At 43.6% G+C, this 15,700-nt stretch overlaps 1 protein-coding gene across 1 annotated transcript; it reads left to right on the top strand.

Annotated features, from left to right (window-relative positions):
• The first annotated feature begins 4,621 nt into the window (after window positions 1–4,621).
• OTUD1 (OTU deubiquitinase 1) lies at window positions 4,622–7,876 on the top strand. Its single transcript, XM_082618266.1, has one exon. It carries the CDS (start codon window positions 4,921–4,923, stop codon window positions 6,379–6,381), a length of 1,461 nt encoding a protein of 486 aa, XP_082474392.1. The 5' UTR covers window positions 4,622–4,920; the 3' UTR covers window positions 6,382–7,876.
• Window positions 7,877–15,700: the final 7,824 nt, after the last annotated feature.

The raw sequence follows: 15,700 nt of genomic DNA, 5'->3' as shown, positions 1-15,700 counted from the left end.
TGGACATACATTTTCACATCTCTTGGTTATATGCCTAGCAGTGTAATTACCGGATCATACGGTAATTCTATGTGTAAACTTTTGAAGAATCGCCAAATTGTTTTTCAAATTGCTTTCAAAGTTCCATTTTAAAATTCTACAAGCAATGTATAAGGGTTCTAATTTCTCCACATTTTCACCAACACTTGCTATTGTCTGTCTTTATTTATTTCAGCCATTCTAGTGGGTATGAGGTAGATCTCACTGTAGGTTTTGATTTGCATTTCCCTAGCGACTAACGATATTGAGTATTTTTTCATGTGCTTATTGGCTGTTTGTATATCTTCTTTGAAGGAACATCTATACAAATTATGTGTCCATTTAAAAGTTGGGTTATTTGTGTTTCTACTATTGAATTATAAGACTTTTTAATACATTCTTTATATATTTCAAAGTCCCTTATCAGATGTATGACTTGTAAATATAGTTTCCCATGCTTCAGTTTGTCTTTTCACTTTATGGTGTCCTCTGAAGCACAAAGTTTTTAGTTTTGATGAAGTCCAACTTACTATTTTTTTCTTTTGCTGTTTGTCTTTTTTTGGTGTCATATCTAAGAACAATTGCCTGATCCATGCGCACTGAGATTTCTGCCTCAAATCTCTTACACAGATTTGATAATCTTAGCTCTTACTTTTGATCCATTTTAAGTTAATTTTTTTTTAAATTTATTTATTTATTTTTGGCTGTGTTGGGTCTTGTTTCTGTGCGAGGGCCCTCTCCAGCTGCAGCGAGCAGAGGCCACTCCCCATCGCGGTGCGCGGGCCCCCCACTATCACGGCCCCTCCCATTGCGGAGCACAGGCTCCAGACGCGCAGGCCCAGCAGCCGTAGCCCACGGACCCAGTCGCTCCGCGGCATGTGGGATCCTCCCAGACCAGGGCTCGAACCCGTGTCCCCTGCACCGGCAGGCAGACTCTCAACCACTGCGCCACCAGGGAAGCCCCTAAGTTAATTTTTTGAAGGTCCAGCTTCATTCTTTTGTATGTAGATATCCAGTTGTCCCAGTACCATTTGTTGAAAAAGCTATTCTTTCTCCCATTTAATTGTCTTGGCACCCAGGCAAAGACAATTGATCATACACATATGGCTTTATTTCTGGACTCTCAGTTCTATTCCACCAATCTATATGTTTACCTTTATGCCAGTACTACACGGTCTTGATGACTGTAGCTTTGTAGTAAGTCCTGGAATTGGGAAGCACGAGTCTTCCAACTTTATTCTTTTTCAAGATGATTTTTCATATTAGGTTTGTAAATAAATGATGATTTAATGAGTGACTAAATGAATGGATGTTAGCTTTTTTTTTTCTTTTGGCCACACTATGTGGCAAGCGGGATCTTTATTTCCCCGACCAGGGATCGAATCTGTGCCCCCTGCAGTGGAAGCCTGGGATCTTAACCACTGGACTGCCAGGGAAGTCCAAATTGTTTGCATTTTTTAAAGTTTTATTTTGGTAGGAGGGGAAGAGGTTAGGAATTTTTTTCTTTAAAGGAATGCAGCTAAAATACATACATACATGCACATATCTTCAAAAAACATGCTGGGATTGGGTCCTATTTTACAAAGATGCCTTTAGTGGTTAGGTTTCTGCTGCCTGGGCTGCAGGACAGAATCTGTGTCTGAATTCCCTGTAATTGGCACCATGCTGGGAGCAAAGCTGGTGCTCAATAAATATTCATTGATTAAATGCCTTGTCCTTTTTGTTTTGTTTTAACCTATTGATTGTCTTGTTGCTAACTTTTGGTGGCTAGTTGCTGAAATTTTCTGTTTTTTCTAGCCTACTCAAGAAGCCTATTTTTCTAAACTTCTGCCAGTTTTCTGCACGGCACCGAAATATGCTAGACAGATGATTTTCCAGAAGACAATCATTAGGAATTCTTTTCAGATGGCACTTCAAGGAACTGAACTTGCCTCCCTCTCTTTCATACCCTAATCTCTTTGCTATCACTTGCAGGCCTTGCCTTCTCTTACACTCCAAGGGCAGAAAACAACTCCCATTTCCAAGACTGGCAATCATCCCTGCTTTGAGTCTCTTGAAGTACCATCTCCTCTAGGAAGATTTTCCAGACCAAGATATAGAGTGGACACTGACTCTCAGAGTGAATATGCATTGAGGTATAGTCTACCATCCCCACACAGACTAAAAGGAAAAATTTTTAAAAAGAGGCTTCACGTACATTAAAGTTCTGAATCTTCACATCTTTGTTGATATTTGTTCCTGTTTTAAAAAATAAAGAAAAAATAGGCCCGAAAATGGTCCCACAACAACAAACCAAGACTTAATTGCAGTTTCAACCTTCTGCTGAAATGTAATCTTAATCATATATGGGAAAACAATCTGGAAAAGTGTATCTATCTATCTATATGTATCTATATCTATATCTATATATATATCTGAATCCCTTTGCTGTACACCTGAAACTAACACACTGTAACTTAACTATACTCCAAAATAAATAAATTAAAAAATAAAGGAAATATCTATGAAAAAAAATTTTTAAATGTAATCTTAATCAACCATTTGGAATTATTCTGATTGGCACCATTGAGCTCACCTGTCATGTAGGCCTTCTCCATTCCCCAGAGGAAGAAGCAGTCTGCATGATAAAACACTCACACGCCGCCACCCCACACCAAAGTCCTGACCTAAAAATAATTTTCTTCTTTTTTGCTAATAATGCCCTTACCCCACCCTTCTTCCTATAAAAAAACAATTTCCATTTTCTACAACAGGTGGAAGCACACTTCTAGCTGCTGGATGGGACGTTGCCTGATGGAATTAAGCCCGAATCTCTTAATAAAGCCAATCAGATCATCAAATTTACTCAATTGAATTTTTTTTTGACATTCTTAATTTGGTACATCAGACCTAGCCTGTCTTCTGTGTACCTAGCCTTGTTTGTTTTGTTTTCCCGTGTTTTTACTCCAGTCTATTCAAAACACATTCTTGCTCTAGGATTTGCATTTTTTTTAAGTTTTCTTATCTCCCTCCATGCTCCTGTTTGCTAGCTCGGCTAGGCACACGATGGCTGCTCAGTAAATACGATTTAGGGGTTATTTTATTGTTAATTGTTTTGTCTTCTGTTCCAGAACGCCAGCTACTGAAAGACTACAGGTAGAACTCAGGGTGAACTGCTGAATACACAGAGCAACAGATAACCCTCAAAGCAGTGATGAAATCTAAGTAATTTCCCTTTTCTAATTAGCCAGTGGGGTCTACAAGCTCCCAATGGGGTGTCACCAGAAGCTGAAAAGACGGTTAGACTTTTAAGTGGTTGTTTTTCCTTCTGAGTTGATTTGCCTAACAGGTTCATGTGACCCGAGCAAACGCTGCTGGGATCCTGCAGTCACACCCACCACAGCAAATTAAAAGCCCTGGCTGAGGTCAGGAGACCGGGATCGTAATTCTGGCATCTCCAGTGTCTTGGGAACTCCTCTTCCATTAATTCATTCATTCAGTAGATATTAATTAGTTCCAACTACGTGCCAGGCTCTGTGCTAGGGTTCGTAACTCTAACAAACCTTTTGTTTCCAAGACTAAGTCTTCCATTCATGGAATTTACGTTTCAGCGGAAGGGTCGGGGGAGGCGTATGCCACAACGTAAGCTATTTCCTCATCAGTAAAACGGTGGGACAGCTTCCTAGGTTCCCTTTGAACGTTTAGGGCCTGTTAGTTTAGCATGTGATCAAAGCTCAGAATACAGCAAGAGCTGCCTACTACTATACAGTCAGTACACGGTTGATCATGTGCGTATTACGGCTTTCCTTTACAAACAGGGACAACTAACACAATTGGGTAGAACTATGTTCAAAATTCTATTCAATTTCAACACATTCGCGATGCATCACGACCCTCTCTACTTTGCCTCTGACCCATGGTTAGCAGCTGCCCCTAATTTCGAAAGGCTCGGTTAGGCATTTGGTATTTCGCCCGTCTTGTATTTGCTCGTCGTCACGGGTTAGGGCTGCAAAAAAGTTGGTTTCGGTTTAGCAGGGCAGCAAGGTGCTGGGGAGAAAGGGAGGCATCACGCTACGTTAACATTACAACCCAAGGGACTGAATGAAAAAGACGGCAGTGGTGCTATGACCAGGCAGAGGCCGTGCAGGTTTCAGGGTAGTTCTCCGTTCTCCATACCGAACCCGGAAGCTTCTTCCGAAACGCGCACTTTCAGCATTCTAGCCCGCCCCAAGAAGTGCCCATCCCGCCACGACCGCTGCAGCAGCCCAGAAAAGCGCGGCGTCTAAAACTGCGGCTGAGATGGTGCAGCGGCAAGGAGCCCCTTGACCATACAGAGAGTTCCGAGCCTCCTCGCTCTCCCACCCGCGCGCCCGCGCCGCGGGCCACGCCCATGACGTCGCCGAACGGGGCGGAGCGAGCCGGAGGGGCAGGACGAACCCGGGCGGTTGAATGGGGCGACGCGACGAGCCGTGCATTCCAGCGGGGGCACGTGACGCGGCCGCGCGGCCTGAGGTAAACAACCGCGGCCCCGCCTCCTGGCCCCTTCGCGAGCCGCGCGCTGCTCTTCGCGGGTGGGACGCGCTCCAGCAGGGCGGGCGGCTTCCTCCGAGAGTCCCAAGCGGCCGCCGCGGGCCGGAGCAACGGCAGCGGGCGCACGCGTCCCGGGTCTGCGGGCCGAGCGCGCCGGCAGGGGTCGAGCGCGCGTCCCCTCCCCGCCCCCACCGCGTGCTGTGGCGCAGCAGGAATTTGGCGGGGCCCCGCGCGCTATATGCGGCTCCTGACGCGCCGGCGGCCCTTTGGTCATTGCTATTCTAGGGGCACTGGGTCACCGCGCTCGGCCGGCCCCCTCTCCCGGGCCCGGAGGGTGTGTCCCCCTCACAGGGGCTCGGCGCGCCTATAAGGGGCCGAGCGGCGGGCAGGGACATGCAGCTCTACAGCAGCGTCTGCACCCACTACCCAGCCGGGGGCCCTGGTCCCACGGCCGCAGCCCCCGCTCCGCCCGCCGCCGCCGCCGCCGCCGCCGCCCCGTTCAAGGTCTCGCTGCAGCCCCCGGGACCAGCCGGCGGAGCGCCGGAGCCCGATACCGGTGAGTGCCAGCCGGCCGCGGCCGCCGAGCCCCGCGAAGCCGCCGCCGCCCCCGCCGCCAAGATGCCCGCCTTCTCCTCCTGCTTCGAGGTGGTGTCTGGGGCCGCCGCCCCCGCTTCGGCCGCCGCCGCCGCCGCCGGGCCGCCCGGCGGGTCCTGCAAGCCGCCGCTGCCGCCGCACTACACATCCACGGCGCAGATCACCGTGCGGGCCCTGGGCGCCGACCGGCTCCTGCTGCGCGGCCCGGAGCCCGGCGCCGCGGCGTCCGCCGCCCCGCGCGGCCGCTGCCTCCTGCTGGCCCCGCCATCCGGCGCCCCGGTCCCGCCGCGGCGGGGCTCCTCGGCCTGGCTCCTGGAGGAGCTGCTGAGGCCCGACGGCCCCGAGCCCGCCGGCCTGGACGCGGCCCGCGAGGGACCCGACAGAAACTTCCGACTGAGCGAGCACCGCCAGGCCCTGGCCGCCGCCAAGCACCGCGGCCCCGCGCCGCCCCCGGGGAGCCCGGAATCCGGCCCCGGCCCGTGGGCCGAGGAGCGCCCGGCGGAGAGGAGCCTCCGGGGCTGGGACAGGGCTGGCGACCGCGGCGACCCTTCTCCCAGCGCCGACGAGCCGCGGCGGCCCGACCCGGAGGCCGAGGCGCCTCCGGCGCGGAGCGGCGAGGCGGTCCCGGGCGGCGCGGCCGAGGCGGCGATCGTCTCCAGGTCGGATCCCAAGGACGAGAAGCTGGCCCTGTACCTGGCCGAGGTGGAGAGGCAGGACAAGTACCTGCGGCAGAGGAACAAGTACCGATTTCACATCATTCCCGACGGCAACTGCCTCTACCGAGCGGTCAGCAAGGCGGTGTACGGGGACCAGAGCCTGCACCGGGAGCTGCGGGAGCAGACGGTGCACTACATCGCTGACCACCTCGACCACTTTAGCCCCCTGATTGAGGGCGACGTGGGGGAGTTTATCATCGCCGCTGCTCAGGACGGGGCGTGGGCCGGGTACCCTGAACTTCTGGCCATGGGGCAGATGCTGAACGTGAATATACATCTAACTACTGGCGGGAGGCTGGAGAGCCCCACGGTGTCTACCATGATTCACTATTTGGGCCCAGAGGATTCCCTAAGGCCTAGCATTTGGCTCAGTTGGCTCAGTAACGGACATTATGACGCGGTGTTCGATCACTCCTACCCGAATCCGGAGTATGACACTTGGTGCAGGCAGACTCAAGTGCAAAGAAAACGCGACGAAGAACTCGCCAAGTCCATGGCCATATCCCTATCCAAAATGTATATTGAACAAAACGCATGCTCTTGAAGTGTCTCAACCCCTCCACCCCGGGAAAACTGCAGACCTAATTTGTGTTTGCAGAATCACGTGAACTCTAATCAGGGTAATAGCACTTTTAAACTTTCAAGTAGATTTACTGTAGGTGTAATGCCTTAATCCTTTTTTTGAATGTTTTCTCAGAGCTGAAGGTTGCTGGGCACCTAAGTGATGTTTCATGATAGCTTTGGGTGATCCTACTATTTATCATTTGCTGTATAAAGTTGGCACTACTTAATTTGCAAGCTGATTTCTCAGTGTAAATTTTGTTCATTCCTGGTAATCTATTTTCTATAAAAATGTATTTTTGCACAACATTTTTAACAATTGGTGTATCTTCATCTATGACGTGTTCCATTTTGACACACAGCTTTCCGGCATAAATCCAGAGAAGTGCTTTATATGAAGTTTATTATTTTGAACAGAGTTTGTGATTTAGTATTTTTTGTTGTTGAATTTGAATTTTACAGTTCGTAGGTAATTATTTAAAATGGATATTGAAGCATTCATATTACCAGGTGATTGGCCCATTCCGTTTTTTTTTTTTTTTTTTTTTTTTTTTTTTTTTTTTGCGGTAGGCGGGCCTCTCACTGCTGTGGCCTCTCCCCCTGCGGAGCACAGGCTCCGGACGCACAGGCCCAGCGGCCATGGCTCACGGGCCCAGCCGCTCCGCGGCATGTGGGATCCTCCCAGACCGGGGCACGAACCCGTGTCCCCTGCATCGGCAGGCGGACTCTCAACCACTGCGCCACCAGGGAAGCCCGGCCCATTCCGTTTTGATGAAACAGACTTGTTTGGAAAATCATTATTTTTCTAGAAATGGTCAACCTTTTAAAGAGAAAATACTTAAGGGGAGGTTATGGGAAGAATTTTTTTTTTTCTTTAAAGAATAGTACCAGCTCTTACTTGAATGAAAGTCTGATATTTGCTGATGGCAGAGTGATTATTCTGTACTCTGGTTGAGGTTTAGAGTAGATTGTCTGGTGCTCTCAATTGTTTTTATTTATATTTGTCATTTTGTTGAAAAAATAATTTTAACGTGATAGAAGAGTTTGTGACGAGATAAGCCTCCTGCTTTATATATAGCCTCTTGGATTCAACCGAGAGATTGAAAAACTAATGGCATAAATGCCCCCAACCAACCTTGGCAGTTATTTTCCAGCAGAAGAATACTGTCTTCATAGTCTTTTCCTTTTAAATTCTTTCACAAGGCAAAATAGGATTGCCCTGAATTATGTACAAATAAAAATGTCTGTATACAAGAGCTTGTATGGTTTGCTGGGTCAAACAATGTTTCCAACCTAAAACCTATCTCATTTCCACTTTAACTACTTTTAGTCGTATTTATTAAGTAATGCAGTTTGTACTTTTTTATTTTGTAACATTTTGTGATTTTTTTGTACAATATCGTATTTGTACAATTGGGCAATTCTCAGCTGATGGAATGAATGAATAAAATGTGTAATTTTACTTTTACGTCTTTTTGGCTAAAGTGATTTTTTTTTTTTTTTTTTTTTGTGGTACGCGGGCCTCTCACTGTTGTGGCCTCTCCCGTTGCGGAGCACAGGCTCTGGACGCGCAGGCTCAGCGGCCATGGCTCACGGGCCCAGCCGCTCCGCGGCATGTGGGATCCTCCCAGACCGGGGCACGAACCCGTGTCCCCTGCATCGGCAGGCGGACTCTCAACCACTGCGCCACCAGGGAGGCCCTGAAGTGATTTTTAAATGATAAAGTGACATCTGTAGGAACATTTCTTACATGTATACAATTTTTTTTCATGTGCAAAGATGTTAGAATTATGAGAGGTTTCTTAAGTTCTCACGTAAACAGGATAGCACAACCAGTAATTTCAGAGGATAAGTCTCAATGAAATGTAATTTAAAGGTGGAGTAACTCAGGAAATTGTTCTCATTATTTCTCATTATAATTCCTATCTAAGACTATAGATGTACCAATGGCTAATGAACAGGGAAGTGCAAGTATTGTGTTAATCAGCACAACGTCTAAGTATAGTTTTGTGTGCCACTCACTGTCAGCACAGATTTTAATGTTAAAAAGTAAACAAAGCAGTGGCCTAACTTTTATCCAGTCTGGCCTTTTGAGATCAAGGGAATGCATTAATTTTAAGATGTGTTATCAGATTTAGTTGAGAAGTGTGTCTGTATACGTAATGCTGGTATGCCTATTGCAGGATAAGCACAGCTAGTTTGGATTTTTTAGTTTTCAGTTGATGTCATGGTTATAGACAACTGACTTTGAGTTCCTCGCTTGACTGTGGAAGGATGGCCAAAGACCAATGGAGGGAATTCCCTGGTGGCGCTGTGGTTAAGAATCCGCTTGCCAATGCGGGGGACACGGGTTTGAGCCCTGGTCCGGGAAGATCTCACATGCCGCAGAGCAGCTAAGCCCGTGAGCCACAACTACTGAAGCCCACGCGCCTAGAGCTTGTGCTCTGCAACAAGAGAAGCCACCACAATGAGAAGCCCGCACACTGCTATGAAGAGTTGCCCCCGCTCGCTGCAACTAGAGAAAGCCCATGCGCAGGAACGAAGACCCAACGCGGCCAAAAATAAATAAATAAATAAATAAACAAATAAACAAGGACGAGTGGAAGGATCCCCTTGGTTATCAAGGAAAGGCAATTGGTCAAAGGTTTAAATGTTACCTGATCATGAATCTCTGGTTTTTAGGTAAGATAAGGTTTGCTTCATGGCTTCCCTAATTATGTAACTTGGGAAGAAAGAAATACTTTTATTTGAATTATGCAGCTAAATGTGTTCCCCCTTTTCTCCACCTTATTTAGAGACATATAAAATTTGCGGTTGCTTAAAGTTTACAGAAGGAATGAATAGACTTAATTAGGTATAAGTTCCTAAAAGGCATCTGTAAGCCCATTACTATTTTGAGGAAACAGTTTCCTCTATGTTCTGTTTCATTTTCAAATTAGGATCCCAAGTCCTTGATTTAGACTCCCAAGGAGGGTGATATGTTTAAATAAAATTCAATGGGTCCCAAGATTGTATTACGTGGCACCGTGTTATTTTGGTTGTCTTGCCTGAAAGGTTTATGTTTTTCTCATCCTCTTTCTATAGTTTTTCGTTGTCGTCGTTGTTTGGAAGAAATGTAATATTCGTCACTCCTTATGCTACATGTTTATTTTCTACTGCCATACCAGTTTTGTTTGTTAGTAGTAGCAATTCTGGATCACTGAGGACTTGAACAGTGGAAGGTATGGAAGTGTGGTTGACTCTGATTTCCTTTTAGCAGACAGATTTATTAAACAGTTCATTCCTTCAGTTACTCATATAGCAGCTAAGAGGCTCAAAACCTTGTGAAGGAAGCAGGAAGCAGTTGATGCTATGAGCTAAAGTTTCTTTAGAGTTTACTCCCCCATAAATTATGATGGGGGAGTGTAGAATCTATAAGTAAATCCAATTGTGTTTTCAGGTAAAGTAGTATGAAAATCATACGAGTAACTTAAACTTTTATTAAAGTGGTACCTAGATAAAAACTATGAGACAAATAACTATTAGTGTGATTTTTTTTTAAATTACTGTCATTTAAAAACTAAAATGGCCTAGTAGGTCAGGAGTTCAGTGAAAACCTAAAACCCAATTCCTTGATCCTCTTGTTCATTTTCCACTCACATTTTTCTCTTAAGATAAAACAGACTCATGGTATCATTTTTAATTGAACTTAGTAAACCACTATGGCATGTACCTGTGATTCTTCAGTTACATTTCTCTAAACTGGTAGTCTATATGCTTTATGTAGTAACATTTCATTAGGCACAAAGCCTTTTCTCAGAAACCACATTTTATAGAGGAGAGGAAATGGATTAGCATCCTTTGAACATCAGAATTGGTTATCTTCAGCTTGGGTAAATACAGTCTTATACTGCAATGTTTTTGTCATAATTTTTGTACTGAAAAAAAAAGGGATCGAGATAATCTCACTACTTTATGTGTTTTTCCTCTTTCCCAAAGAGATGAGAAAGTTTAAACTCTAAAATTTTACTGTGCTATTCAGTGTGCTCATATGAAGGAAGAGCATTGAAAATAAAAATAGATTTCAGACCTTTGGACATCGGATAAATTCATATGTAGGTAAATGTAGTGGAATAATTCAAGAGTGTATACTTCAAATGTGTAATGTATTCAAATTTAAGGTATTTGTCACGAGATCATAAGTCCAGACCTTATTATTTATTTATTTTTAAATTTTTATTGGCGTATAGTTGATTTACAATGTGTTAGTTTCAGGTGTACAGCAAAGTGAATCAGTTATACATATATCCACTCTTTTTTTGGTGTTTATTTCTTTTGACATCCCTAGAGTGTCTATAACTATCTCAAAGAGGCACTGAGAAACTAGATGGCATTTCATTCAGTTTCATTCCCCAAATGTACTAACTGCAATGGGCATGGGCTCTATTATGTTCCCTCATGAGTCTCCTGGGTTCCAGCCCAGTACCTAGCAGAGTAAATGTTCAGTAAATACTCACTGAAAGAAGAAATTTTTTTTTAAATAAGGCATCTCATTTTTATTTAACTTTGCATACCTTTTATTGAATGGGCCATATCCTTTTTTATATATAAATTTATTTTATTTTATTTTTGGCTGCGTTGGATTTTTGTTGCTGCACGCGGGCTTTTCTCTGGTTGCGGCAAGCGGGGGCTACACTTCGTTGTGGTGCGCGGGCTTCTCATTGTGGTGGCTTCTCTTGTTCAGGGGACCACAGGCTCTAGGCACGTGGGCTTCAGTAGTTATGGCACATGGGCTCAGTAGTTGTGGCTCGTGGGCTCTAGGGCGCAGGCTCAGTAGTTGTGGTGCATGGGCTTAGTTGCTCCATGGCATGTGGGATCTTCCCAGACCAGGGCTCGAACCCGTGTCCCCTGCATTGGCAGGCGGATTCTTAACCACTGTGCCACCAGGGAAGCCCCTGAAGGAAGAAATTGAAGGGAAGTATGAGCTTGGGAATATTTAGTTGGTGGATGTGAAAATTAAATAAAGATGATTTGCCTGTACAATTACTGGGAATCATCACTGCCAAAGTAATTCTGAGCATTTTAAACGGAAGTAGTATTATAAAAAGGGTATTAAAGTATTGAATTCTATAATGGGAAAAAATAAGTTTTGGAACCAAAAATTAGAATTTACTGATTTTATCTTTGTGTCATGTTCCAAATCTTGAGGCCTCAGCTCAGAAAGATTATTTAAAAGTAGAACTTCACTAATTTGAAGTGATTTTGAAGGTCCATATCCAAAAGGAGTTGCTCTGACTTGCTTTAGGGGTAACATCCAACCCAAGTCCAGTCTACAGCAATTCCTAGTTTTGCTATGTTTTCTTTCTGTGGCTTGGTTGGGGAAGAAGTGTTGCACAGATTTCAAGCATTCTTTAGGACTGTTGTGTTCAATAGTCCTGGCTGCATGCTTATGCCATTGGTATGGGGCCTGGGCAAGTAGCATGAATCAGATCAAAACAGATCTATTGGGAGAAAAATCAGTGTATTTCTTCCTACTGTAAATTAGGCCAGTGGCGATTATTCTATGAGCAATGTTCAGAGAGTTCACGGTCATCAGATTATTCGTAGTAAAACGTTATCTAGGCTGCTTTCTCACAAGTGAATTTTCTAAATAAATGAACAGTCCATTTATGTGTAAAATAAAAAACAGAAAGACTGCTTTTGATAGAATTCATTAAAAAGTAATCTATGGGGCTTCCCTGGTGGCGCAGTGGTTAAGAATCCACCTGCCAATGCAGGGGACAGGGGTTCGAGCCCTAGTCCGGGAAGATTCCCCATGCCACGAAACAACTAAGCCCATGCGCTACAACTACTGAGCCTGTGCTCTACAGCCCATGTGCCTAGAGCCTGAGCTCCGCAACAAGAGAAGCCACCGCAATGAGAAGCCTGCACACCACAGCAGAGAGTAGCCCCTGCTCGCCGCAACTAGAGAAAAGCCTGGGTGCAGCAACAAAGACCCAGTGCAGACAAAAATAAATAAATTTAAAAAACCACCATTCACTTTATAGCAGTATACCATATATACTCAATACATTTTTTTTAAAAGGAATCTATGGTACACTTATTTGCCTTTGTAAAATAACAATACAGTTTAATCTTCCCTTAATGACTGAGGGGCCTCATGATGGCATGGGTCAATGGCCGTGAAGCCTTGGAAGATTGCTGAGATGTGACAGTCCCTTTATACTTTAAAGGCTCTCAGAGAATTGGGACTTTTATCTTTGTGTTTTATTCTTTCCTGTCTCCTCCCTCACTTTCTGATTGTTCCTCTCACCACTGTCTCTTTCCAGCCTTAATTCTCCATCATAATTTCCCATGTTGAATTAGAGACACCATCAAACATGCTTGTCAGAACTGACTCTTTTTTTTTTTTTTTTTTTTTTTTTCTTTTTTCGGTATGCGGGCCTCTCACTGTTGTGGCCTCTCCCGTTGCGGAGCACAGGCTCCGGATGCGCAGGCCCAGCGGCCATGGCTCACGGGCCCAGCCGCTCCGCGGCATATGGGATCCTCCCAGACCAGGGCACGAACCCGTATCCCCTGCATCGGCAGGCGGACTCTCAACCACTGCGCCACCAGGGAGGCCCAGAACTGACTCTTAAGATAATAGGAAATGGGTTTCTCATTCGCGACCAGGATGCTCTGCTATGAGTACTGTGTTTAAGCTTTAGTTTTTGGTCAACCAGAGAGCTTTTTGCCTTTGTCTTCTTCTTTGCATTCTTTAGTGGTATCCTGGAAATGCTGAATTTGTCTGATTAAGGGACTTGTGAATGTGTGCAGTGGCACATTAAAACAAAAAAACAAAACAAAACAACATGGGTTAGTTGTCCTAATCCTCAAAGTTGGAGTTGACTTGTCACTGCCTGGTTAGTATTTTGCTCCATCTCTGGCATATGGAATCCTTTATAGCATGTACCTGCCATTGTCTTCCCTTTGCTTATGCATTTTTATCGATAGTGTTTATGTTTTCTAATGGTGTTTTTAAAAAATATATCAAAGTTTTAACTTTTTAAATAGTCAAATCTTTTGAATTTTTGTGATTCTTTTTTTCTTCCAGTTTTCTTGAGATATAATTGGCATACAGCCTTGTATAAGTTTAAGGTGTACAACATAATGATTTGACTTAAATACATCGTGAAATGATTACCACAGTAAGTTTAGTGAACATCCTTCATCTGACAGATACAAAATTAAAGAAATAGAAAAAATAATTTTTTCCCCTGTGGTGAGAGCTCTTAGGATTTCCTCTCAACAACTTTCATGTGTAACATACAGCAGTGTTAATTATATTTATCATGTTGTACATTACATCCCTACTACTAAGTTATAACTGGAATTTTGTACCCTTTGTCTTCATCCAGTTCCTCCTCCCCTGACCCCTGACCTCTGGTAACCACAAATCTGATCACTTTCTCTGTGAGTTTGTTTGTTTGTTTTTGAAGTACAATTGAACTACAACACTATATTAGTTACTGGTGCACAACATAGTGATTTAATATTTCTGTACCTTTCAAAATGATCACCATGATTAGTTACCATGCTATGCATTTTTGTATTTAGTTCTCCAGTCCACCAAGATGTGCTAATGATGAAGTAATTCAAATATCAGGTCTTCATCGAAGACTCCAAATCACAGTACACATAGGTCTAGTACAGATAAGAATTTAAAAAAAAATTTCCTCTAATACTTCTTTAATAAATGTATATTATGTCTGCATTGTGTAAATAAGTTAGTCTTCCTCATCCTGGCCTTCCCTTTCCTTGAAAGTAAAATTTTTTCCCCATACTGATTAGAATGGTTGAACAGGTTCAGTAGGCATCTTGCATTAGTATGCTGACAAATAGAAGTTAGACAATTTTTGACAATAGACAATAGAATGACAATTTTTAAAATTTAATTTTTATTTTATATTAGAATATAGGTGATTTACAATGTTGTGTTAGTTTCAGGCGTACAGCAAAGGGATTCAGTTATACATCGCTTCTCGGCCTTTTGGCTAAGATCAAGTGCAGCTATACTTATCAGCTATACTTATACATATATCCATTCTTTTTCAGATTCTTCTCCCATGTAAGAATCTTCTCTTATGTAGGTTATTACAGAATATTGAGTAGAGTTCTCTGTGCTAGACAGTAGGTCCTTGTTGATTATCTATTTTATATATAGTAGTGGGTATGTGTTAATCCCAAACTCCCAATTTATCCCTCCTCTCACCTTTCCCATTTGGTTACCATAAGTTTGTTTTCAAATAGACAATGACAATTTGACAAAAGTCCAGTGGTATGTGTGTATTTTATGTTAAAGCAGTTAAAGTAGAACCCTCTCCCTTTCTTCCCACTCCCTGCCCTACTCCCTTCCAGCCTTTTATACTTTGAATTGGAATGATTTTAGGAAGTGTTGATGTCAAGTAGATTGGCAGTGTGTAGAGAGGCAGTCTCAGTGATTTTGCTTGAAGTAATGATTGAGTCTAAACGAATGTTCCACTTAGAAGTTCTCTGAATAATTTTAGCAATGGACTATGTGGTTGCATTTCTTAGCTTATCAAGGTTCAACGAAGTGGTGTGCAAAATAGGTAATTGTGGAGGGAATTTATACCAATGTGTCACAGAACACCTGTGCAGCCAGTTTGTAAAATAAACTCAAATAAGGCTTTCAGTTCTAGTGACAAACAGGAAACATTCACACTTTTTGTTTCTTGCAGTGAAATTTGAGCTATACTGGTGATGTAATAGGAATGAAAGAAAAGGAACACAGGAAATTCTTGGCTGTCATTTCACTGCCTTTGCTGTCGTGTTGAAAAGTGCAAACCTGGGGGAGTAAACAATTATGCCTTTTACTTTAAACAATGCTCATGTCTCTATAAACAGTAGGTGCCTGAGACGGACACCCCAGTAATTCCAGGTATATACAGAATTCCTCAGTAATTCTAGCTTATACAGAATTCCAGGACAATGAAGAGAGAGACTTAAGATGTATGTTGAACTTTTCCATAGAAGATAGTTCTCTGACAGATTTTTCATTACTTTTTCATTTTATTGATTGACTGTTGGCAGATGTCACTACTACTCAGAATTGTGGCAATTTGTAAAGAGATGGCTATACTGATTTAGAAAACAGCTTGACCCTACAGGAATAGACAGCATAATTTTAACAGTTAAGCTAAGCTGTTGTAATAAAAAGAAATTAAGAAGAAAATTCTTTAAGAAGAAAATTATAATATTGAAGTATCTGGGAATAAAATGAATAAAATATACATTAACTTGTTTTGCATTACAAAGATATAAAA

This window comes from Mesoplodon mirus (assembly GCF_964341445.2).
Source record: "Mesoplodon mirus genome assembly, chromosome: 4".
NCBI classification, from domain to species: Eukaryota; Metazoa; Chordata; class Mammalia; order Artiodactyla; family Ziphiidae; genus Mesoplodon; species Mesoplodon mirus.
This window is presented reverse-complemented; position numbering and strand designations above follow the sequence as displayed.

Excerpts from the sequence above, each read along its gene's own strand:
- OTUD1 (XM_082618266.1), top strand. The coding sequence starts at position 4,921 with ATGCAGCTCTACAGCAGCGTCTGCACCCACTACCCAGCCGGGGGCCCT.